This window comes from Panthera uncia, chromosome E1, assembly GCF_023721935.1.
Source record: "Panthera uncia isolate 11264 chromosome E1, Puncia_PCG_1.0, whole genome shotgun sequence".
Lineage (NCBI taxonomy): Eukaryota > Metazoa > Chordata > Mammalia > Carnivora > Felidae > Panthera > Panthera uncia.
Genome location: NC_064814.1, coordinates 10,900,786 through 10,928,151, shown reverse-complemented (window position 1 = coordinate 10,928,151; position 27,366 = coordinate 10,900,786). Strand labels below are relative to the sequence as shown.

General features: G+C 41.0%; 1 protein-coding gene and 1 long non-coding RNA gene across 2 annotated transcripts in view; one reads left to right on the top strand and one right to left on the bottom strand.

Moving 5' to 3' along the window:
* LOC125926522 (uncharacterized) overlaps window positions 1-27,366 on the bottom strand; it is a 151,857-nt gene that overhangs the window by 41,218 nt on the left and 83,273 nt on the right. The window lies entirely within an intron of this gene.
* KRT23 (keratin 23) lies at window positions 1,395-18,355 on the top strand. The gene is made up of 8 exons (XM_049636021.1): window positions 1,395-1,881; window positions 8,598-8,680; window positions 9,815-9,971; window positions 11,031-11,192; window positions 11,280-11,402; window positions 14,355-14,575; window positions 15,984-16,015; window positions 17,422-18,355. The coding sequence occupies exons 1-8, from the start codon at window positions 1,486-1,488 to the stop codon at window positions 17,514-17,516; spliced, it is 1,269 nt and encodes a 422-aa protein (XP_049491978.1). The 5' UTR covers window positions 1,395-1,485; the 3' UTR covers window positions 17,517-18,355.

The following is a 27,366-nucleotide window of genomic DNA, read 5'->3' as shown; positions in this document are numbered from 1 at the left end:
AAGATAACCCTCGAACTACGTCTGGAAGTCAGGGGAGCTGTTACAGGCAGTAAGGCAGTGAGTATCCAAGCACAGACCAAGGCAGTGACACCCACAAATTCATGTGCACGTGCAATACATTGCACATGCAAATCAGCTCTCAATCACTGACCTCCATGAGCCCCTGATTCTTTATCTGTAAAATGGGGACAATAACCCTTGTGTGGCTACATCAAGAGCTGTTGCTCGTGTTAAATAAACACCACCAAAGGGCTGTGTAAACTGGGAAGTCCCATTATCACCATGATGATGGGACTCTGTCAAGATTCAACTCAAGGATGACACTGCTATGTGGTGGAAAGAATCCCACCCTGGCTTTGCCACTAACCCACGATCTATCCTCTGCCACACCCCGGCCTCAGTTTTCTTCATCTGCAAGTCAGTGGTTTGGATGGAGCTACACTAAAGTCCCTTCCAATGTTGCCATTTTATTTCAAAGTCCCTTTTAAATTGCTAGCAATTAGCACATGGCTCCCCGCCCCCAGACTATCTCTTTATTCATTCTTAACCTTTACCTTGGCAGACGAAGCATAAGATTCATCAAGCACATTAGACAACCCCTGGCATATTTCCTGTTTTCCTCCATCCCCCCTGCAGGTCACGGACACACGGAACCCAGGCTTTTCAGGGCTCAGCTGGGACACGGCTGCTGGCCAGTTAACAAAGGCTGCATTTCTCCCAGGGGCCAAGGAAGTCCGGTGTAGGCCCGGTTGTTTGGATTTGAGGTGTGCTGGGGATGAAAGGCACCCTGGGAGCGGAAGGCTCGGTCATTCGTTCATTAATTATAATTGATGGTTTGTTCTTAAGAATGATCCTTTGAAATTACTTTCCATCAAACAGTGACTGCCACAAAGGCATCAGATATTCAGAACATTCTCCATTTCCTCAGCACGAGTATTTTCATTCTAGGACCTGAGATTCTGATCTGGCTCTTCCCTTGGGAGTCTCTCCCACCCTCGCTTTAGAGGTGGGGTTTGTTTACTTGGGGCTGGCGGAGAGGGCATGTGTGTCAGTGTGATTAATGTCTCCTTTTTAAAAGGAAATCTATACTACACCAAATAACCTTTTTGTAGACTTCAGTCTGACCGTTTTCAGATAAGTGGACAATAGAAAAATTCCACGGAAAGGTTAGAAAAACACCTGAGACTAGTACCCACCTAATGTTGTGGGCCACACCTCTGGGTTACAACTGGAAGGGAGAAGCAAACTGGTATACTGATGTGGCTCTAAACAACAACAATGTGTGTGAAGGCCCAGGGGCATTTCGGGATTGACCAAGAGGAAACACATGTTGCACAATGATACGATCTTGTTGGTACAGTTGTCAGAGAAGGGAACTCCCACAGCAAAGGGCATAAAACCATCCGGAGCAGTCTGGGGCGGCTCAGTTCTGCAGCGCCAGGGAGCGGAGCAGAGCCCGGCCCTGCACCAAACACAGATGGGACCATGATCTCCAGCCACAACTTTAGCCAGACCCTCTCAGGCTCCTTCCATGGCACAGGAGGCAGCTGGGGCCAGCTGGGGAGCTTCCCTCGGGCTCCCAGTGTCCACGGGGGTGCCGGGGGCGTCCGCGTCTCCCTTTCCTTCAGCTCGCCAAGCTGCCTGCCTCCTGGAGGGTCTTGGGGATCCAGAAGAGGCAATTCCCTCCCAGGCAGGAATGGGAAGGAGATGATGCAGAACCTCAATGACCGCCTGGCCTCCTACCTGGAGAAGGTACGTGCCCTGGAGGAGGCCAACGAGCAGCTCGAGAGTCGCATCCTGAAGTGGCATGAGCAGAGAGATCCTGGCAGTAAGCAAAATTACTCCCAGTATGAGGAAAACATCAGCCACCTGCAGGAGCAGGTAAGATCCTAGGTGACCCTGGAACTCGAGAGGGGCTGCGTTTCCAGAGAGCCGTGGGAGGAGAAATAGGTACAAAAGACAATTTCTAGGAATATGGCAAAACAGCTTAAAGTCATTGTGAACAAAGGTATTTGAGGATATTTTCTTACTATCCCTTTTGGACCCGGGAAACTCTGTTCTGTATATTTCATCTTCTATACACAAATTATGCAGAGAATCCAAAAAAATGCCAAAAGGCAACCAGCTACTGTCCAGTATCAGTTATGATCCAGCAATGTTATAGTAATGATAAGGGCTGGTATTCATCCTTCACGCTCAGTGCACAAGGCACAGGACAGCATTTACTTTCTCACTACAACAGTTCTGTTCCACCACAAAAGTCCTGGTGACAGAGTGATGACCCACAGAAAGAAAAGCCGAGTTACGTTATTTTGGAGATCACACCTAAAAGCCGTCACTCCACTAGCCGGTACATTATTCTGACATCCCTGGATATTTCCTCTTGAGAGCTGCTAAAAGCTCTGAGTCCTTATTGCTTACAGTTCTGAAAAGGGCATATTGCTTGAAAAATAAGAATAATTAATTTACCCAATTAATTTATTTTTATTATATTCATAATAAAAATATGTCTATTGGAAAGGAAAAAAAAAGAATAAAATGAGCATAATTTTTGGAATCTTACAGTAGGATGGGTAATGGAGACTTCTTTAAAAAAAAATTCAATCAGACATTTAAAAAGCTAGGCTTGGGGCACCTGGGTGGCTCAGTCGGTTGGGCATCTGACTTTGGCTCAGGTCATGATCTCGTGGTCCGTGAGTTCGAGCCCCGCGTCGGGCTCTGTGCTGACAGCTCAGAGCCTGGAGCCTGTTTCAGATTCTGTGTCTCCCTCTCTCTGACCCTCCCCCGTTCATGCTCTGTCTCTCTCTCTCTCAAAAATAAATAAATGTTAAAAAAAAATTTTTTTTTAAATAAAAAGCTAGGCTTATACCTTCTGGGATGTCTCATAACATTGGTTAGAAGTAGAGGGAATCCAGTTACCTCATAAGATTTTAAGTGTTTTTTTTTTTTTTTTTTTTTTTTGAGAGAGAGACAGAGAGAGCACAAGTGTGGGAGGGGCAGAGAGAGGGGGAGAGAGGGAGAATCCCAAGCAGGCTCCGCACTGCCAGCGCAGAGCCCGACATAGGGCTCAAACCCACAAAACCGTGAGATCATGACCTGAACTGAAACCAACAGTCAGACATTTAACCGATTGAGCCACCCAGGTATCCCATAAGATAATTTTTTAAAGCTATATAACTTCCCTCTTATGTAAAGCAGTCCCAGAAAATTCCCCAAAAGATCATAATTTAGCACATCCTAGAAAGGGCATCAAGGTTTCCAATATTATTCAGTGCTATTTTTCAACCTTTGGTCATCCTTACTTGAATGTAAGAAAGACCAATCAAGATAATATAAATCTGTCCTCATAATGAACCCTAATTATTGAATAATCAACCTAATAACTGACTGTGTAATTACCTTAACTATATAGTACATGGTTGTCTTTAGAAAAAAAACAAGGTGACTCAACAAACCTCATCATATATTTTTTTTAACTAATAAAAGCTGCTTTGGTTTTAGAATGGAGAATATAGAAGATTTTTGCAAATGGACAGTTGAGAACATAACTCCCAAAAGAAATGTGAGGTCAGACCTAGTCAAATAATTCACTGATTGTAGAGAGGAGGAGGGAACAGGAAAGAGGGAGGAAAACACGTATTGAGTGCTTATTATTTGCCAGCCGCCGTGTTGGATATTTTAATACACGTATCAGCACTATCTGAGAGCTCTCTGCCCTGATGGAAACATTCGATAGTACCTGATTCAATTCTTACAATGACGCTGTAAAAAGACTGAGGCTCAGAGTAGTGAAGCAGATACGAAAAGCCACCAGCGAGAGGCAGAGGTCGAATTCTAACCCATATCTGTTTCTAATGGCCTCACAGTTTCCATACAGCATGGTGCTCACCTTGCCTATGTAATACAAAAATGGTACTGCTTGTTAATAAAGATAATGCATTACAATGGCATTGTTAATCATACAACACATTTCATAAACATTATCTCATTTTGTGAAGCAGGCATTTTCACCCCCAATTTATAGATGAGGAGACTGAGACTGCGTGGTTGCCCAAATTCTTTGGAACAGGATTGAGAAAAGGAGCAGGTGGCTTGCCCACTCTCCGGGTGGCCCAGGATCCTGGGTTCTGGGTTACAAATTAAATTCAGGTTTGAATTCCACTCTTTTCTGGATTTCTTACTTCAGTTGTTTTTTTTTCATGTTTGAAGAAAACAACTCTTTGACGTCGAGGTTGTTCTATCTGTCCCAATCTCCCCTGATTGCAGGCGAGAAAAGAGAGACCCAAAGATACAACAACCCACAACAACCAGGGGCTGACCCCTTCCCAGGCCTTGATGAAATAGATATGGTACTCTTCCCGTCCCCACCTCAGGGGTCTTAAATGTTACTCAAAAAGTCTTTCAGAGGTGCCTGGGTGGCTCAGTCGGTTAAGCATCTGACTTCAGCTCAGGTCATGATCTTACCACTCGTGAGTTCAATCCCTGTGTCAGGCTCTGTGCTGACAGCTCAGAGCCTGGAGCCTGCTTCAGGTTCTGTGCCTCTCTCCCTCTCTGCCCCTCCCCCACTTGTGCTCTGTCTCTCTCTCTCTCAAAAATAAACACTAAAAACAATTTTTTAAAAAAGTATTTTAAAAATGAACTAAAAAATTAATCCAACCCTCTTGAAACACCGAGTCAGATATAGCCATAAGGATATGTGTATTTTAGAAAGGCTCTCAATAGTACTCTATTTGGTACTGTGGTTTACAATCAAAAATTCTATTTTCCTCTTCCTGGGATGAGATTACACACCCTGGAGCAGCAATGCTGTATTAATACACCGACTAGATCCTCTTAAAAGAATGAACTCAGAGCCTTGGGGGAGGATCCAGGTGATTAACTACAACACACAATGCAAAACCTACACTTCACATATTATTTCTCAATCTGTCCTCATCATCCATTCATCACCGTGAAGGATGTCTCAGAAAGAGTGGCTGTATCATAAAATTGCATCAAGTAAGCCTGAACTGGGGAAGTGGTTTTGATATTTAAATGTGCTCTATGGAAGGAAAAATAAGATAAAAACAGAGAGGGAGGCAAACCATAAGAGACTCTTAAATACAGAGAACAAACTGAGGGTTGCTGGAGGGCTGTTGGGTGAGGGGTGGAGGGTGGGCTCAATGGGGGATGGGCATTGAGGAGAGCACTTGCTGAGATGAGCACTGGGTTTCATATGTAAGCGATGAATCACTGGGTTCAACTCCTGAAACCAATACTACACTGTATGTTAACTAACTTGAATTTAATAAATACATTTAAACAAACAAACAAATAAATAAACAAGCAAGCTCTAGATCAAGTGCACTTCAGAAGTCACCATTCATGTACTCTGAGAAGGATGCTGGCTGGGGGAATCAGACTCTTGATGTGGGGGTTGCAACAGATAAAGCATCAGTTTAACCCAGAAAAGCCAAATAAGCCCCCAGACAGCATTTTGGATTTTCTGATTCCATGGGGGGGAATAGTGTTTGGTTTCTCTGGATGTCTCTGATGATCCTGTCACCTCAGTAACCAGGGTCCCCAGGCCCTTGTGGATGGAGCCTCTTCTCATTTCCTATGAGCTTAGATAGCATAGCACAAGGAGTAAAGAGCCTGGAAGGAAAAGCATTGATTGGTATGAGAGTCCCTAAGCAGCACTTACAGAGGGGAGACCAGGAAATATCTACAGAATCCTTTTTTGGAGCAAAGGAAGTAGTCAGAGTACCACTTGGAATCCACTGGAAGAAAGAAGTCGGGCAGGAGCCTAGCTATCTCCCGCCACAAACAACAGAACTTTGGGGATGCATCTCAAAACATACAGAACCTGGCCTTTATCCAGCAAAGACATTGGCTCTAGTTACGAAAGTGCCAACTTTTTTCTTTCTTTCTTTCCTCTTTAACTATATTCCTTATGCTGTACTTTTCATCCCCATGACTTATTTATTTTACAACTGGAAGTTTGTATCTCTTAATCCCATTTGCCTACTTCACCCACTCCCCTCCGCCCCTCCTCTGGAAACCACCAGTTGGTTCCCTGCATTTACGAGTCCATTTCTGTTTGTTTTCTTTATTCTTTATTTCTTATCGCTTCTCGGCCTTTTGGCTAAGATCAAGTGTATTCTTTATTTCTTTATTTATTGTCTTTTAGATTCCCTATGTAAGTGAAATCATACGGTATTTGACTTCTTCCTTATTTCTATGGTATTTTTCTGTCTGACTTATTTCACCTAGCATATATCCTCTAGGTCCACCCATGTCATCATAGAGGATATCATTCTTTTTATTGTTTAGTAGCATTCCATTGTATATATCTAGCACATTTTCTGTATCCATTCATCTATTGATGGACACTTACGTTGGTTCTCGGCTATTATAAATAATGCTGCAATGAACACAGAGGTGCATACGTCTTTTCAAGTTAGTGTTTTTTTTGTTTTATTTTTTTCAGGTAAATATCCAGAAGTGGAATTACTGGGTCATACGGCATTTCTATTTCTAATTTTTGAGGAACCTCCATACTGTTTTCCACTGTGTCTGTACTAATTTACATTCCCACTCACAGTGCACGAAGGTTCCCTTTTCCCCACATCCGCTCCAACACTTATTATATCTTGTCTTTCTGATGCTAGCCAATTCTGAATGGTGTGAGGTATTATCTTATTGTGGTTTTGATTTGCGTTTCCCTGATGATGGGTGATGTAGAGCATTTTTTCGTGTGTCTATTGGCCATCTGGATGTCTTCTCAAAAGCTCTTTCATAAAAAAAAATTAAACACTTTAAATTTTTCTAAATTAATTTAGTTTCAACTAATTTTCCAGTGTCTACAGTATGCCCAGAATATGCTAAGTACGTCATGACATTTTATTTAATCGCTTCCAATCTAATCCTCATAACTCTTTGATAAAGTGGCTACTATGATTATTATTGCCATTTTATGGATGAAGAAACTGATACTTGGCAAGCTCACTCAGCTAGCAGGTGATAGGGTGGGACCCCAGACCCTGCTTTTTGAGTTCCAGACTCAGGAGTGTTATCACCACCTCTGAATCTTGCTATTGTGCATTCATGATGCCAAATTCCAAGCAACCAGTGGAGCTTTGAATAGGATCAGATTTTTAAAAGGTGTCTTTGTATTGAGGTATGACTTTATCCTAAGGAAATCTTTTCTAAATAAAGGAATTATCTGTTTAAATACGATGGGAATGTCACAGAATTTTCTGTCTCCAACTACATCACAGAAGTTTAGAGCTAGGACCTCTAAGGTCAACTGGTTCTAGTGCAAACTCCTTATTTAACAGACAATGAAACTGAAACCCAAGGGACAGTGTGACTGGCCTGAGTTCATGCCAATGGTGAGTAATAGGAAGTTAAAAGAAAACCTCCAGTTCCTAGTTCAGCACAATACTTGGTACAAAAGTAGTATTATACTTTTGACATTGAGACATCGTCTCCTCAATTTTCCTAAAGATGGTGACATACATCAAATGTGCAATACTCCCCTAGTCACCACTACCTAGAAGAATTTACAAATCATACACGTACACACAACTGCTCGGGTAGGAACTTTCAACAGCAGTTTTTATTTAATGTTAAAAAGTGTATGAACATCTAGTGAAAGTCTTAAATAGAGGCCTTAACACAGCTGAAGTTTATTAAGCTGCTAAAAAGTTATTTCACTCAATATTTTAATAGATACAATTGGGGCATTCTCATCATAGAAGAGCTTACAAACACGTACGCATACCTAAAAGTTATGGGCATGGCTATCACCACTTTGGACAAAAAATAATTGTGGCATGTGATGACTATTACAAAATTCATTTAAAATTAGTTTGACAAACATATGCCAGTGATAATTTTGGTACTTCGCTCAGTGATCTGAAACATGAATGCTACCACGAGGAAGAATTATGTTCATCTAAAATAACTAATGCACTTTAAGGGAGCCAACCTAATATTCACAATAAGGCAGGATTGGAACTTAAACCTCTTTTAACATCTTCAGATGTGGATGAGCTGAAACAAAACACCAAAGGTATGTTTGCAGCACTAGCAAGTTAGAAGGCACTTTGAAGTGACTCTTCTTCCCTTTCCAATGTCATTTTTCCAACAGTGGCCTCAATTTCAGCCTCTCAAACTCAGTGTAAAAAAAAGACAGCGAAGGGGCTGCGGGCCATATTCTTACTTTAAAATCATTCTGATGTTTTGTACCTCATAAGTGTTCAGTATTTATTGATTTAGTTATTTGTTGTTCCAATGCCAGAAAAAGAAATCATCTATGCTAACAAATCACATACCCAGAAAGTACAGGGTGGAAACGCACCTCTCCCATGGGAGGTATCTGATTTAAAAGCCTCTTTTTTTTTTTAATTTATTTTGAGAGAGAGAGAGAGAGACAGAGTGAGCAGGGGAGGGGCAGAGAGAGAGGGAGAGAGAATCCCAAGCAGGCTCTGTGTGAGACTCAAACTCATGAACTGTGAAATCATGACCGGAGCTGAAATCAAGAGCCAGATGCTTAACCAACCGAGCCACCCAGGAGCCCCTGACTTAAAAGACTCTTGATGCATGTTTTCCAGATCATGGATGGCAAGCAGACCAACGCTCAGATCACTCTTCTCATTGACAATGCCAGGATGGCAGTGGATGACTTCGGCCTCAAGTAAGTTCCTTCTTCACTGTATTGTGGGGAATTGTCATTTGCTGTTTTTGTTTTGTTGTTTTGTTTTGTTTTGTTTTGTTTTGGGGGTTCATCTTGTTTTTGTTTTCTAAAGGAATTAACTTATCTCGCCATTAGCCACGTGTAATATCTTTAAAAGAGAATTAAAAAGGCATAATAACAAATACTTGAATGGACCCTACTTTAAACAAACTAGATATAAAATACACTTTTGGGCATGGGGAAATTTGAATATGAACCAAGAATCAGATGATGTTAAAGAGCTATTATTAGCTCTGCAGGTGTGATAATGTTATGCTTATTTAGAAAACTTTTGTTTTCATTTTTTTCTCTTATTTTAATTCCAGTATAGTTAACATACAGCTTTACATTAGTTTTGGGTGTACAATGTAGTGATTCAATACTTCCATACATCACCCAGTGCTCATCACAACAGGTGTCTTCCTTAATCCCCATCACCTATTTCCCCCATCCCCCACCCCAATCCCCTCTGGTGACCATCAACGTGTTCTCCATAGTTAAGAGTCTGCTCATCACTTAGATAACATTTAGCTTCATTCTTAATGAAAATTCTTGTTTTAAAAAGATGTATTCCTGGGACACCTGTGGGCTCAGTCAGTTAAGCATCTGACTTTGACTTAGGTCATGATCTCATGGTTCATGTGTTCGAGCCCCATGTTGGGCTCTGTGCTGACAGCTCAGAGCCTGGAGCCTGCTTCGGGTTCTGTGTCTACCTCTCTCTCTGTTCCTCCCCGACTCGTGCTCTCTCTCTCTCTCAGAAATAAACATTAAAAAAATTTTTTAAAATGTATTCCTAAGTATTTAGAGGTGAAATGTCATAATGCCTATAGTTTAGGTTAAAATACAAAATAGAGTATAGACGAAGCAAATTGTTAAGAGTTACTAAATATAATTGATGGGTATATGGCTGTTTATTATTTCATCTTCTCTAATTAAAAAACAAATAAACAAACAAACATTGAGTCACCATCACAGAAAAACCTGCATGAAACAGACGTATGAGGGATAAGAGATTCACCTCTAAATGAAGGTGAATCCTTACAAAGCCGCGGCCTTCCAACGACAGGTGTATTCTTCTCTTCCTTCCAACCAAAGGTACGAAAATGAACACTCCTTCAAGAAAGATTTGGAAATTGAAGTTGAAGGTCTCCGAAAGACCTTGGATGATCTGACCATTGTCACAACAGATCTGGAACAGGAGGTTGAGGGGATGAGGAAAGAGCTCATTCTCATGAAGAAGCGCCATGAGCAGGTAGGACTCCCTAGGAGCCCCTGGTAACCAGCACAGCTCTTAATCTGCACGTTCAGATGACTTAATAGCCACAGAAAAACCTACCATCTGAATGCTAGTCCTAGAATAGAAACATCTAATTTTTCCAGCTTCAAGGTTGTCTATGCAGTGTCAGATCCAATAGCCAAAATAAAATCACAACTGATGATAAATCAGCCAATAATTTTGCTAATATACAATGATTATCCAGACTTGTTTGTTAGTATGATACCGTAAGAATAAATGCGTGAGGTTGAACTTCCTTCATTGACCCAACGTACAGCAAATTGGGGGACAGTAGAATGAAGAGAATCTGCCACTGACCAAGGTAAATAAAACTAGTGACAAAAACGAAGAATCTTAATTTCCAGAACCACGTAACTAACTTTGAAGAGGTTACATTCCATCTAAAGCCCCTGAGACTCTGATGCAATATGAGGAAAGCAATCCCCGTTTTAGGCAAACAAAATTGCTTATGAACATCAAAGGGCCTCAATTATGAAGAGCTGGTGAGACAATGACTTAATTAAACGTTTCCTACGGTTTCTTGGTTTTCATGATATCCTATGGGTGTCAACCCTATGGAATCATAATACGTGGCCAAGACGTTAAAAGTCTTTATACCTTTTGGCTTTGGGTTGCTAAACTGCTTCCCCAAAGCAGTAGTCTACAAACTGAAATGTTCAACTGTTGAATTGTGCCATCATTTCACCTACGAATGTGTGCTGAAAAGTATTTTATGTGCTACAGAAGCAGAATTCTTTGCAAAACATTTTCAACCAGGGATTAAGTCAGTAATCACAGAGGCCATCTGATTACCTATCTAGTGTTATTTTTTATTTTATGGAGTTATAATAGAAAAAAGAATATATGTTTTGTCATCAACAAATAATACCTAAGAAGCCAAACCAAACCAATAAAAGAATAACAACCACATAAGCTGAATTTTTAAAAGATCTGTTAACTGCTGCCAATCAACACACTTCTGGCCTTCTGATTCTCACAGCCGATTCATTTTTTTTTTTTTCTGTTATTAAACAGGAAATGATAGAACGTCATGTGCCAAATGACTTCAAGGTCAATGTGAAGGTGGATGCAACTCCAGGAGAGGATCTAATTAAGATCCTGGAGGATATGAGACAGGAATATGAGTTTATAATAAAGAAGAAGCATCAAGAGTTGGACACTTGGTATAAAGAGCAGGTAAAGAAAAGGGGCTCAGACTTCCCAAAGGTTCCATTTCCATGTGGTCTCAATGCCAATGCCTCTGCCCTTTGCTTGGTCTCGCAGTCAGCAGCCATGGCGCAAGAAGTGGTCAGTCCAGCAGCTGTGCCAAGTAGCCAAAGTGACATCCATGAGCTGAAGCGCACTTTCCAGGCCCTGGAGATTGACCTGCAGGCGCAGTGCCACAGGGTGAGTCTGAGGAAAATCCTGGGTCAGGTCCCGCCTCTTCAACAGAAGCTCTCGTGACTGACCTCTCTCCTGGGCTCATCTCCCCAACTCCCTTGGGACATCTCTCACTTCCCATTTTCCATCCAAATTGCTCATGATGAGCATGATAATGAGAGCTATCATTTACCGCCGTGTCCACAATGTGCCACATGGTACGTCAGGGGGTTCATTATGTTAACTGTCATCAAACCTCACATTAACCTTTCCAGGCAGGTCTTTGTGTTCTCATTTTAGAGATGAGAAAACAAAAGTTCCAAACAGTTAAGTAAATTGGCCAAGGTCACATAGATAGTAAGTGGCCAGTGGTGAAGCCACCTGGTATTTGGGGGCAGGTGCGGGAGTCTAGGAGGCCCTCATAATCTCTACCAGCGCTCTCCCCGCTCGGCAACCAGGCCGCCCCCTGAAACCCCAGTAAAAAGAAATCCTGGTGCCAAAATGAATTGGTGGCAAATCCAGGCCTGGCTCACTCCGAAGTACCACTCTGTTCATTATGTATATGTCTTATCACCCAGTGAACTATAAATTCTTATATATAAATCATTTCTAGAATTTTCATGGTTTTTAGTAAAATGCTTTGTATGAAGCGTCACAAGCACTCAAGATTCATTAAATAAAATCTATCATTTGATTACCTTTGTAGCCTATCCAAATCTTCTGATCATTCATCAATATCATTTCCAAGGGCTACTCTGCCCTTGGTCTTGAGGAGAAATCACTGGTTTATTCTGTTGCAGATGCACATGGTAAATTACTGTTATGTTTTAGGAATAAGTGACGGTAAACAGACATTTAAAATGTACACTGTCAAGGTGATAATAATGAGCAAAGAAATAATTACAGTGTTTTATAGTTTTCAAAACATTTAGACATGCAGTATTTCGCAACAACCCTGTGATGTCAGCAAAACATTTATATCCATTTTCATTCATTCTACCATCTGCTACTGTTCTGAGTGCTGAGGATTCTACAATAAGGGAGTTGACACTCTAGTGGGGATGACAGTCAATAAAGGCACAGATCATCAAAATATGTAGTATGTGAGATGGCAAAAAGTGCTGCCAATAAATAAAGCATGGCAGGGCGAGGTCAGGCATTCTGGAGTGCGGGACTGCCATTTTAAACAAGGTGCTCAGGAAAGGTTTCACTGTTAAGGCGACAGTTGAAGTGGTAAGAAGGCGCATCATGTGGCAATAGAGAGGGGACTCCAGGGGGAGAGAACAGTAACTGCGAAAGCCATGCTGTACAGGTGCGTGGGTCGGGTTGGAGGATCAGTAGGGAAGCCAATGTGGCTGTAGTAAATGAACAAAGGGAAGAAAAAAGGAGAAAAGAGGAGGGAAGGGAAGGGGAGGCCACTGGGGTAACAGTGGAGTCAGACTGCGCAGCCTTCACCCTCAGAGGGAGGTCAAGAGGAATTTAGAACAGCAGATATGGACAATTCTTCAAGGAGCTTTGCTATAGGTGAAGGGGAGCAGAGAAATCGGATGACAGCTGAAGGCAGATAAGGAGTCAAGAGAACAATTTTAAGATGGGAGAAATTACTCTATTTGACAGATGGGAAGAAGCCGGTAGAGAGGAAAATACAGGTGATGCAAGACAGCGGGCAACGGCTGAAATGACTGGAGAACAGACAGCTCGTGCCAGGTACCAGCAGGGGAGTGAGAACCTGGTACCAGGGGGGCACTGAGAACCTGGAAGCAGATACACGTGGGTGGAAATAATGGTGGGAGCCTGTGGGAATCCTCTCCTGACGGCTTTCATTTCCGTAACAACATAGGAAGTGAGGCCCTGGGCTGAGAGACAGGAGAGGGAAGGCAGCAGCCCTTTGGGAGAACAGGAGAGGGAGAGGAGCAGAGCAGGCGGCATGAAGGGGCCCCCTGAAAGTTAGCAGCTGTGATAAAGTGAGAGCATCCAGCAGAGTCAGGGATTTCTCCTGAAGATTAAAGTTCTGCGCTCCAGAAAAGTGGGTGGTAAATCCAAACAGAGCAGGGATTTAAGTCAGTTCTCTGTATCCTAGAGCAGCAACTTCAATGTGCAGCTTTTAAAATTTCCTCAAAAATGACAACCTGTTACCATTGTCATCATCAATAAGCATGGCTTGGGACTATGGTTGCCAGACTGACCAAAATTAAAATACAGGACATCCCATTAAATTTGAATTTAGGGGGCACCTGGGTGGCTCAGTCGGTTGGTTGAGTGTCCAGCTTTAGCTCAGGTCATGATCTCGCAGTTCATGGGTTCAAGCTCCACATGCGGCTCACTGGTGTCAGCCTGTCAGCGCAGAGCCCTCTTCGGATCCTCTGTCCCCCTCTCTCTGCCCCTCCCTGACTTGCACTCTCCCAAAAATAAAAACAAAAAATTTGAATTTTGGATACGCAGCACAGTTTTGTTTTTTTTTAGTGTAAGTATATCCCATGCAATATTGAGGCAATTTTTAGGATATACATGTACTAAAAAATTACTCGTCGCTCGTCTGAAATTCAAATATAACGAGGTGCCCCCTATTTTATCTGGCACCCCTACTTGAAACCCTTCTCTGAAGACACAAAGAGACAGGGGTCCCAGTTGCTATTTCCCCAGGAGGTTTAGATTAGGCCAGAGATAAAATGGGCATATGCTCAATCGCGAAAGAGCAGCACATACAGTAAACGCTACAGGAATGCGGCAAAGTTGCCAAGAGCTCCCTGACACAAAGAAATGCCCATAAAATGGGCTTCAGAAGTCCTGACTCTAGTCCACTCCTCACTGCCCAAGCCCCAACCCTGGAGTCAGCCAGCTGCCCACCTTTGCACCCCCGGCAGCCACCAAGACACCTAGCAGAGTGGTCGGTGTGTTGTAACTACTCAACCAGCACACATTGTTCAATCTATCAAGCCATCGGTCAGTTAGTACAAGAAACCTCGTTTCCTCTTTCAGAAATCTGCTTTAGAGAACATGCTGTCAGAGACCCAGTCCCAGTACTCCTGCCAGCTCCGGGACATGCAATACGTCATCTCCCACTATGAGGATGAACTGACACAGCTACGCCATGACCTGGAGCGGCAGAACAATGAATACAAGGTCCTCCTGGGCATCAAGACCCACCTGGAGAAGGAAATCGCCACCTACCACCAGCTCCTGGAGGGAGAGAGCGAGGGGTAAGGCAAAGGCCGGCTGGGGAGGAGGACGAAAAGGGCACTGAGTTTCTGTGTATGCATTCATATACCTCGTACCTGTTATGCCTGTTAGCGAGCATCACTCCAGAGAAAGAAAGGTTTGTGATGAATTTCTTCTGGATATTTAACATCAGGTTGTATTTAAGTAGCATATGTCAATCAATCAGCTATTACTCCCAAGACACTAAGATTTAAGGTCCATCGTTAAAATTAATATATTAAGATCTCTAGAAAGAAACTAAGGGGGCAAACTGGGTAGCTCAGTAAGCTAAGCATCTGACTCATGATTTTGGCTCAGATCATGATCTCATGGTTCATGAGATCGAGCCCCTCGTGGGGCTCTGTGCTGACTGCAGAGTCCGCTTGGGATTCTCTCTTCCTCTCTCTCTGTCCCTCCCTCTCTCTGTCTCTCTCGCTCTTACTCTCTCTCAAAATAAATAAACTTAGAAAGAAAAAAAAGAAACAACTAGGAAGGCTTGACTATAGTGTTTCCCACTGGAAATGTATACAATTTTGGTTCTGGAAAAAAAAAAAAAAAAAGGAAGGTTGGTGGAATATTTTAACCTGACAGCAGGAAAAGATTCATAAGAGATTGAGAAGTCTAGATTCTTCAATCCAGTATTTCCAACCAATTTAGGAAATGACAATAATTGTTCAGAAAAAAAAAGGGCACATATATTCTATGACCCAAGAGAAAGGATGAGAAATTTTTTTAATGTTTATTTATTAATTTTGAGAGAGAGAGAGAGAGCACGAATAGGGGAGGGACAGAGAGAGAGAGGGAGAGAGAGAATCCCAAGCAGATTCTACAATGTCAGCACAGAGTCCAACACAGGGCTTGAACTCATGAACTGTGAGATCATGACCTGAGCCGAAATCAAGAGTTGGACACTTAACTAACTGAGCCACCCAGGAGTCCCAGAAAATTTTTTAAATACATAAATAGGGGGGCCCAGCTGGCTCTGTCGGTAAAGCATGTGGCTCTTGATCTCGGGGTCATAAGTTCGAGCCCCACTCTGGGTACAGAGATTGCTTAAGTAAACTCCAAAAAATAAAATAAATAAAAATACATAGACCAAATCTTGAACAGTCTGAAAAACAGTTCTAAGCTTCAAACCCAGACCCTGGAAAGGATCTCAGTCGAGGCAAATCCTGCAGCCAACTGAAACGATGGAGGTGGTTTGATAGACTTGTCTTGACCCTAGGGTCCATGTGAGGCCATACTCACTTTCTTCTGGATCCAGGAAGGTTTGCCCATGAACTCATGACCTTGAGACTACAGAGCTTGGACAATTATCCTCATTAAAGAGCTATGAATTTATAGGCAGGCAAAGGAAGTTAGTTCACCTTGAGGAGTTTTTATGAGCCGTAACTCTTATCATTTTTATAGGACGATGGAAGAATCAAAGTCAAGTGTGAAAGGTAAAAAAAAAGTCTTTTCATCATTTGAATTTTCTTTTTAAAAATTAATCAGCACGTTTATTAATTCCCTAGTAATCATAATCTTTACTGTACTCCCAAATATCTTGTGTTCAATTTTTATTTTACTCCCAAATGTCCAGGAATTTTTGAATGAACTTAAAGTAGATAACAGGAAAACAGGGATCTGTCAGTATTGTCTTCAATAATATATACGCAAGGTCTCTGCCAGCAATAAAGTAGATAGCAATGATCATTCACATTATTACATCTCTGTTAAGTTATGGAGTCTGTTTACTAAACTCCTAGGAAATTAAGAGAAAATGATTTCACATAATTTCCCAAACTATATTCTGTTGAACACTAGTGTTCCGTGAAACTTGTTGCATATTATGAAAGATGTGTTCCATGGACAGAAATGGTTGGGAATACCGTATACCACTATCCTCTTAATGAACAGCCATGCATTTCAGTAAGTTAAACATGGAACAGATACTGCTGTGGGGAAGAAAACAGGAAAGAGAAAGAAACAACAAAAGTTTTACTTGGCTTAACTCGGTGTTGCCAAATATCTTTGACCTGGGAACCCTATTTTCTCAGATTGCCTGTAACATCTCACAGAAAAGTTCTAAGAAGCCCCCATCTGGGACGAGCAGCACTTTTCTGATCAGTTTGTGGTAAAAGTGTTCTAAGGTATTAGAGATTCAGAGAGTCAGGGTTCTGGGCACCATCATGGGCAGCTTGTGTAACTGCTACCTCTTTGCAAGACATTGACAGATGGTCCTTCAGCCTCTCCTTACCATGTCCAGGGACAGGGAACTCATTACTTGATGGAGTGGCACAATCTACTGTTGGAGAGGTTTGATTTTTAACAAAGGTCTCCCCACGTCTCTATTAATTTCAAGTCTTCCCTTTGGTCTAGAATCAGTTTCCTGCCGTGTCAACAAAGCACATATTCAAATAAATCATAACTTTGAAAACAGTGGGCATGATAAACAGCCCTGGCTTCTCATCCATCCCTCATGCTTTCTAGATCTTTAAATGAGGTGCTCAGAATGGCATTTAATGCGCTGTTAGCTCATAGAATCTGTGGTACAAGTGGAACAAAAGCAGGAAGACCTCCTCCAGGATGTGTAGTCAGGGACTAGATTCTGTATCAGTCATGCCTAGGATGAAGGTCTTGGCCCCTAGAAGATGACACTATTCACACACCCTTGTTTCCTGGAGGGTGAAATGAAAAACTTTCCTTGGTGAGATCTCTTCCCTCTAGCAGAACCTGCCATATTGCTCAGGGATTATGTTGGAAGGGATGGAGAAGTTTCAGGTACTAAGAGCAGGGAAATAAAAATAAGTATTTCAGATGGTGGCAGGAGCATGATAGTGACCTCTTCATTGCCTTTTCCCTTCAGCATCTGCAGCTCCAAAGATCAAGGCCATCACACAGGAGAGCATCAACGGAAGAATAATTCTTTCTCAAGTGAATGAGATCCAAAAGTATGCATAAAGCCAAAAAACGTTTCTGCCTATTGTAAGGGCTACTTTTCCCCAATAGAAATCTTTGCCCAGACATGATGGGTGAGTCCTAAGAGGTATCCTTGGAGTTTTCAATCTCAGAAACTTTTTCCCCCCTCTGGAACAATGTCACCAGACATTCCATAACAATATACTGCTGCACTTAATATACTGCTGCACTTTCTGAATCACAGTATGAGTTCATGAGCATAAAGCTCTACTTTACTACTACAGTCTTCAGATTGCCATCACTGTGTATCTGTTTTGTAGCCAATAAAACTTTACACCTGGTGCATCATGTCTTTGTTTATGTCACATCATATTTATGTCATTGTTATATCAATGTCTCATCCTAACAAGGGATTCTCTGGGCATTGTCCATGAAAGAAAGGGAGCTTAATGCTTTGAACATGTCTGCAGCAGCCAAACACTGGGCAGAATTGTTACCTTGCAGATATGCAACCAAGGGAAAGATGTGGCTCATGAGGCTCTCCACACCTCTGCCAGCAGAAGGGGGAAAACAGAGAAAGGGAGGCCTAAGAAAGCCTCGCTGAGAATGTAAGATGACCAAACAGTATTCTGTCTCACATACAGGCATACCTACATAACCTTAAGGGCCTAAAAGAAAGTTAAAGCTAGAAAAGGGAAGTCAGGGGCACCTGGGTGGCTCAGTCCATTAAGCATCTGCCTTCCGCCCAGGTCACGATCTCATCGGTTCATGCGTTCAACCCCTGGTAGAGCTCTCTGCTGTCCACACAGAGCCCGCTTCAGATCCTCTGTCCCCTTCTCTCTCTGCTCTTCCCCCACTGTTTCTCTCTCTCTCAAAAATAAATAAATAAAAACTTTAAAAAATATATTTAATTTTTTTTTAATGTTTATTTATTTTTGAGACAGAGAGAGGCACCGCATGAACAGGGAGGGTCAGAGAGAGAGGGAGACACAGAATCCGAAACAGGCTCCAGGCTCTGAGCTGTCAGCACAGAGCCCGACGCGGGGCTCGAACTCACGGACCACGAGATCATGACCTGAGCTGAAGTCGGACGCTTAACCAACTGAGCCACCCAGGCGCCCCTAAAAAATATATTTAAAAAAAAGAAAAGGGAATTCAGGAAAAAAAATCCTCATTACAAACAGCCACTAAGACCCTAAAAGGGGCAATGACTTGTCTAAGATCTGAAATACAAATGTTAGGGTCCAGACTATTATGTTGAGGTGGAGTATGGGCTGATGCACAAAGACTATGCCCCTCTGTCCTCTCAAAAAGATGCTTTTTTTTCTCAAATTGTAGCAGTGTGAGCCATTGTTCCAAGACTGGTACAGAGGAGCAGTGCTGGAGAAAAGGAAGGCAGAAATCCATATATCCGCTAAGGTGTTACCGGAATGCTGTCCATGGAATTAACAATTCCAGGATATTCACAATTTAAGGGATCACAAGCACAGGCTAGTCAAACTCTCCCCTTTAACAGACAAATAAACTGAGACCCAGAACAATAAAGGCATTTTACTCAAACACTCACTGGATTGTTGCTGGTCTAAATCTAGCTCTCTCGACTGTTAACCAAAGTTAACACTTGTTAAACTAAAAGTGGTATGAAGTAGTTCCACTGTCATCTACCACATTGGCAATGCCCCATATGTTTTTTTCTCTGTTTTAATACTTTCTTGGAAAGGATTGCTTTTGATGTTTCCTGAACGAGGCATCTGTTAAAACTGAACTGGTCTTCCCTTTAAGCAATAATTGGTGTTTCTTATTCTTAATGTCCAAATAATGGAAAACCGACCCCTAACAATCTGAAATTAGACAAGAGGAACCTGGGATGATCACATTATTACAAAAATGTTTATTGTTAATTCTCTGAAGTAAAAATATAAATTTATCTTTACTATGTGATTACATCAAAGAATCTCAAAAATAACCGGCACACTAAGACTGTCAATGAGTTTTCTTTGCATAGTATTTGTCTGTGGAGACATTCGATGTTTGGGGGACAAGAATGGACTCATATTAGACTTTATTACTTCTCTTTTTTGATTTCATTTTACTATGAAATAGGGTACTATTCATATGTTAATAGGGTACTAGACTGTCAAGACAGACCTAAAAATGATTTTTTTTCCATTTTAGCACCAAAACACTCTGCAATTTTAGACATTATTATCTCTTTCTCAAAGTATGCATTATATATATATATATATATATATATATATATATATGCATTAAGTATATATTTTTTCTCAAGGTGAAGTTTGAGTACTGTTAGCAAAATCTCTTGAAGAATATTAAAAAAATATGACAAGCTGAAGGGAAAGTTACAACACGAGGCTCAGAAAATAATCACTAATCTTCCATTTACTCTCCTAATTTATATACGATTTGGTAACAGGAAATCAAGACATATGAATAATTTTTCATTCAAGAGGTTAAAATATCCTTAAAGTCTTATTAATTTTTACTGTATCAATTAAGGTGACAAATTTATCCCAGTTTGCCCAGGAAACCCCTCAATTGGGGGTGGCTGGGTACCCTACTAATAAAGAAATCATTGCTCTTGCCTTAGTCCATTCAAGTAGCTATAAGTATACACAGACTGGATGGCTTACAAACAACAGAAATTTATTTCTCACAGTTCTGATGACTTGGGAGTTCAAAATCAAGGTACCAGCAGGGTTGTGTCCTGGTGAAGACCCTCTTCCTGGTTCATAGCTTGTGTCCTCAAATGGTAGAAGAGGCCAGGGAGTTCTGTAGGGTATCTTTTGTAAGAAGCTTAAAGCCATTCATGAGAGTTCCACCCTCATGACCTAGGCAACTCCCAAATGCCTCACCTCCTAAAACCCTCATCTGTGGGGGTTAGGACTTCAACATTTGAATTTTTTTTAGGCCATACCATCTCTATTTCACTAACTAGAAACAAACAGAGAAATTAAACCATTTGCCTGAATAAAGAGACAATTGCATGCTAGACAACATAGAATAACCTCTTCCCCACATCTAAATCAGCCCCAAAATATTTCAAAGTACCATTACAAATTGATTAGTGCCTGCATGTTTAGGTGAGTAACTAACCACAGAAGTTTTCATTTGGATTTGGTTTTGGCCAACACACACCCAATGCACATAAAGGAGTTGATAATAAGTTATATTGTTTTTGTTACAGGAACACTTTGAGTAAATAGCAACTATTCCATTACCCAAGACCCAATTAAACAAACAGTTGACTAACCCAGAGAGATACAAAATATTACTTTGGAATTTAATATTTATGGCAACATATTTCCCAAGAGTGCCATAACATGGTTGACTGGATAGATCCATTTAATATGTGTCCATCCAATCAAATACATGCCTTTACTGTGTGTTTTTCAATTAATGCTTTCATACACCCACCTGTTAATAATGTGTGAAACTGAGAACTAAACTTCATAAAAATTCATTATTGAGGAATGTAGCAATTGTATGTTGGGGGAGAGGTCATAAGCCTGAGCAGGGGGCAAGGACTTGAATTACTGTAGGAAAACACGGTAAGAGAAAGAGATCCAAGAAAGTTTCTTGAGGGCCAAGGTTCTGAAACTTGGCTGCATTTCAGGATCTCCTGGGGAGAATTTAAAAATGCTAATGCCAAGGCCACATCATGGATCAATTAAAACATGGTTTTTAAAGGTTGGGACCCAGGCACCCATATATTTGAAAGATCCCCATGTAATTACAACATTCAGCCAAGTTTGAGAACCTGCTGCTTTGGGAGATTCAGGTGAGTACTTCTGTATTTGTTTGTATGTTCCCCATATGCTAATTGTGTCATACTCTCCTAAGAATTAATGACAACTACTAGAAAACTAAGAGCCTCTTCCATGTCATTCCCAAATGCTTGTGAATAGAGTTTCATTTTACCAGATTGGAGGATTTCCTTCCAGGAAACACACACACACACACACACACACACACACACACACACACTCTGGAAACTTACTTCCACCTAATCTTAGTAAAATCCCTTTCAGTTGCTTAATCAAATATTTTACCAAAGTGTTAGGCTCCTGTAATGAGCTTCTATGATGAAAATTGGCTGTGTTATTTTAGCCTCTTTCTTCCCTTTACCTTTTACCTTTTTTCATAGCAAAGCAAAATAGTAACACATGCAGGTAAGAGATTTGTGGGGAAAATATCTCTAAGCCAAGTGACGAGAAAACTTAATTTCAGGATCACCTAAGTAAATCTTTCCTTAAGGAAACATCAGATTGTTTTAGTATTTCCCAAAAGCACATTTTACATTACTCTAATAGTGAATCAGGCATCACACAGAGTTTAAATAAAAAAATAGCAGCATTAGAAGAAAGCAGCAATCAATTGATTGAACCTTCTTGTTAAAGAGCTGAGGAAGCCAAAGTCTAGAAAAATTAACCTAGCCCTCCTGGGACTCAGATCTCATTGCTACCTATATGTAGCATCCCTGACATATGGAAATTTCAGAATTGAAAAAAAGCATCACACAATTTTTTAAACACATAGCAAATTAAAAATAAGAATTCTAGAGGAGCCTGGGTGGCTCTGTCAGTTAAGCGTCCAACTTCAGCTCTAGTCATGATCTCACGATTTGTGGGTTTGAGCCCCACGCTGGTCTCTGTGCTGACAGCTCAGAGCTGGAGGCTGCTTCAGAGTCTGTGTCTCCCTCTCTCTCTATTCCTCCGCCACTCACACTCTGTCTCTGTCTCTGTCTCTCTCTCTCTCAAAAAATAAGTAAAAATTTTTTAATTAAAATAATAATAATAATGATATTAATTCTAAATGTGTGAACTATTAAAAAGCCAAAATAATTAAGGTATGAGCTTTTAAGATGGGACCAATTTGTAAAAATGCCAATAATCACAAGAAAAAAGTAAGCCTGAGATAGGAACTAAAGGTTGGATATTTTTATTTTCTTTACAAATGGTCTTAACTAAATTATTTAATGCAGACTTTATGTAGCATGAAGATTTTTTTTAATGTTTACCTTGTATCAAATAATTTGGCATACCATTTCTTTGGGATAAAAATAACATAATTCCAAAAATACATCTTATGGACATTAAGCAATAGTGATTTAGTCATTCACAGTAGAAAATGGATACTAAATAATAGTATTATTTTCTGAGTAGCTAGTAGATACCGATGGCCCAATGAACCCACATCACCAGGACTCAGGCCTTTCCATAGTCTTTCCCACATCTACTTTGAACTTGACAATGTGACTTGATCTGGCCAATGAAACATCAGCAAGCATGACACAAGCAGGCATTTAATGAATGCTTACACATTGGAGCTTATGTCTTCTTAGAATGTTCCCTATAGGAAGCCGGCTACCATATAAGAAGCTCATTTACCCTGAGACTACCACGCTGTGGGGAAGTCTAAGCTAGCCTCACAGAGAGACCACATGAAGAAAAACTGAGGAACCCAGACAAGAGCCATAACTAAAGTCCTAGATGTGTGACTCTGCTCCAGCCATTCCAGCTAGTTCCCGGCCATTCCAGATAGTTCCTGCCCATTCAAGCCAACTAGCCTGAGGCCCCAGACATTATGGAGCCGAGATAAGCCATCCCCAATATTCTGAATCTGAAATTCTGACCTATACAATTATGAACAAATAAAATGGTTGTTGTTTTAAACCAGTAAGTTCCAGTAAGTTCTGGAGTACTTTTTCATGTGACAATGGACAATGAAACAGAGTATTTAAAATAAGAGTCTATTATCTGCAGGGCACTTGGGTGGCTCAGTTGGTTAAGTATCTTACTCTCCTTGATTTCAGCTCAGGTCATGACCTCACAGTTCGTGAGACTGAGTCACGCATTGGGCTCTGTGCTGACAGTGTGGAACCTGCTTGGGATTCTCTCTCTCTCCCTCTCTCTCTCTGTCCCTGCCCCCCCTCCACACACACACATGCACATGTTGCTCAGTGACAATAGCTGATATAAGTTTAGTCCATTAGCCTCCCACCAAACCTTTCAACCAGGATTTTAGCCATTTTAACACTGAAATGGATCTCTATGGCAGTACTGGTCCAGTAACCATAGATGAAGCACCAAAGCATCCAAGAGAAAAGCCAAGGTCCTCACTCTTCTAAGGCAGCAAAAAATAAAGCCATTGCCCATGTATGTAGGTTCATAGCTCTCTGCCTCTTCACAAATGGGGACCAAGCAGTGTAACTCCAACTCAAAAAGGAGGGACGTCCCCTGCTCTTCATGAGAGCATGCTGGGATACCCAGGTAAATTCTCCTCCTTCTTATCTTTAAGTTTTGATTCCTTTTGACTCTGTCTTTAAGTTCCTCATTCCAGGGACATTAACAACTTCTCTATAAACATGCTCACAGTAAGTATCACACAGATCAAGAGTTTCACTGAAAAGTGATCTGTGTTCCATGTAGGTGAGCAATATTCTCCTTCATCTAGAAATTATAAGGCCTTTTACAGACTAAGATGGGCATGATTATTAGGTAGCTCTTAGTTCTAACGTTTAAGTTTTTAAGTCATTAAGACCCTTAAATAACTGTCCATTCATTCTAGGCATGTTTCTTCACAATGCTATGCTCATTTCAATATATAATTCTATATTATTTGGGGTGTTTATATATACCCTCTAAAGTGTTTTGTTGGCTTTTTGTGTATCATAACAATGTTGGTTTCTCTAACTTACTACATGACTGAGCTCATTCCCATGTGGGTGACTCATTCCCCATCTCATTTATTCTATTACAACATCTATACGTCACCTGCTTTCTGAAGAGGATTAGAGAGTTTCTAAAATATATTTGCAGTGAGGTCATGCAAAAAGGAAAGATGACAGTGTCTCTGACATACTCCATGATCTGACCTGAACAGACTTAGGAGTTTTACTGAAGAACTGTGTGTGTGTGTGTGTGTGTTTGTGTGTGTGCATTTACAGGGACTGCCCTATGCACCAAAACTTCTCTTTGAAATTTAAAATAGGAGCCATCTAATAAAATTATGAGTCACCGAATAAAAACAATATGTCAGTTTATACCAATTTTTAAGTCTGCATACACAACGTAAACTCACGCATGTGACATACATACACACATATACTAGAGGAAATTTTAACAGTAACAACTGTTCTTGACTGACCTTTGCATTCACAATTTCATTTGTCACAACCCTGCAAGGCATTATTATCCTCATTTTGGACTGATGAAATTGGGGCTCAAATGGATTAACTGAACTGTGGTCATAGAGCTAAAAATGGTGGAACCAGAATTTGTACCCAGTGTACTTACTCTTTTTATTGTACCACACAAAGTCAAAACATGGTCACCAAAGAGTTATAAAAAAACCTAAACACAGGCAACACATTTTGATGAACTCTTGCTGATGGTTTTTATCTGAGATGAGACTCCAGGGATGAGAAATCTGAAAATGTACATTGTACTAGAATAATACAAAGGAGTCAGAAATACACACTCAGGTCTAGGGAGGGACAGACTTTTATGACTAAAAGCTACCTTCCCACTACCCAGACCTCAAAGCGTTCAACCCTCTGTGCACAGAGGTCAACACCAGGGGAGAGCTTAGCAAGTTCCAAAACTAGAGGACCTCAGCCCTTAGTCTGTCCAGTTAGATCTTACATTCACTCCTAGTTTCTATCAAAGTTATCTCTCCCACACACTAAGAGAACAAGAAAGAGGACAAAGATAGTAATGATGGATGAACCATATGTTCCAGAATCATCAACTGGAAAAAATTTATCTACAGTGTTATCACAAAAACATCTTTGTTTGTTTGTTTGTTTGTTTGTTTCCCACATTCTAGGAAGCAGCAGTTTGGGGTCAACCTCTAATCCTAAGACTTATATGTATATCGGTGCTTTTCAAATCTTAATGTCTATATATATACTTATATGTATGTATGACATGTTATATAAAAAATATAATAAATGTAAAATACATAAACCTGGCAATCTTGTTAAAATTGCAGATTCTGGGTTTCTAGTACATCTAGGTTGGGGGTCCAAGATTCTGCATTTCTAACAAGCTCCCAGATGATGCTGAGGCTGCTGATCCATGGGCCACACTTTGAGTAGAAAGATGAGTTCAACCCATCAGCCATTTTGATAAATCCCCTAGACTGAATGCCTTATCCACAAGCCAATCTCAATAGATTTAACATAGACTGAACTGGATGAAAAATACAGTAGGAAAGGTGGTATCATTAGAATCTGATTAGCATTGTCTTGCTCAAAGCAAGTGAAGCTGGCAAGAGTACTCACTGATTAAGTACAGCCTTGAAAGAAAGTGTTTTTTGGTTCTGGTCAAGAGTGGAAAACGGAATGAAGTCAGGAAACCAAGGAGATCAATCACTTTGTCCCCAATTATTCCTGGCCTCATTGCATTAGCGCATGACATGAAAAGTTCACCACTAACCAGACTCACTGGAGAGGATGAAAATGCCTGTCGGAGGTTGTCTATCGTGCTACTAACACAGCACTAAAAAGTATGCTACTATTTACGAATGAGTATTCACTTACAAAATTCTTCCTCAATTTTCCCCAAGGACCATTTCTTTACTGAGTGGACCAAATAACGGCTGAAGTTCTCAGAAAAACAGTAATAACTCTGTGAAATTATGTCTCATTCCACACCAGCTTGAACTGGTTACTTTCATCTTGGGTATTGATTTTATCACTCTTTGTTTTCAAGAAATTCACATGAGTTGGAATTAAGAACCAATCGGGAAGTATTTATGAAGCTTCCAACACATGTCTACACCGAAGCCAGCCACTGTTAGGAAGACAAAACAAGGAAGTTCATGAAGTCAGAGCTTCTGAGAAGGAAATGAAAATACACAAAACTGTCCCTTTGCCCAACTGTACTTCCTGTCACCCATAATCATAGTAGGCAGCCATAATAATTACACCTTTGCTGGTGTAATGATAAGGAAATTGATTTGAGCTGAGAGACAAAAAGAAAGCACATCTCTCCAGTAAAGCTCTTTCCACCCTCTTGAATTTTCTCCCACACTCAACAAAAACTTCATAAAGTCATCCATGACCCTTCTGCTCGTCTCCACCAAGTCAACTCCTATGACTGGTCTCACACGCTTCTCAAGTATCGAGGCATTGCCACACGGCCTTCTCCTAGTGAGGCCCAGCTTGTTTTTCCAGAGGGCAGCAGTCATTACCTGAATGGCAGGTTTGCAATGCAAACTGCCTTAATGTAGGGCTTTGTAGCCATCATGTCTGGGTTGTCATTAGTGTCCTCTGAAAACAACAATCAGCTGGCAGACCAAAAAAGGGCATTCAAGAAAACTCATTAATTCAAGTGTTTGGGGAAGCTACAGAAAATCTAAATTTATTTATCTTTTAGTTATTCAAAGAAAGTTCTAACATACACACAAGGATAATAGTCACCTAAAAGTTTAGGAACTATACTTGCTACAATGCTGAATTGGGACAGGCTACACATCTGTGGGCTGGCAGCTCTGGGAAGGAGGTAGCACCTTTGATCATTCCTGCATGGGATGATATAATCATTCATCAGGGGGCTGAGCCGTGTTGTAGGGACATGGGTAATTCCATTTCTCACTGTCCCTTCCTCTTCCCTCTACAATGTTAGGTGGTTGGAAAGTTCTAGAAGAAGTCTGTTTACAGGAGTCTTCCTCCTCTGCCCCCACCTTTAGCATGGATGCACCTAAGGCTAAAAAGACAAGAGAGGAGATGTTCCTGGGCCAGCCAGAGGTCAGAGTGACCAGGACTGAGTTTTGTGTCAGACCACACGAGGGCTGCCTTCGAATAGCAGATGTCCAGAGTCTGCTCCCTGTTCCCTCACAGGAAGCAGAACATAGAAATAAGCCCCTA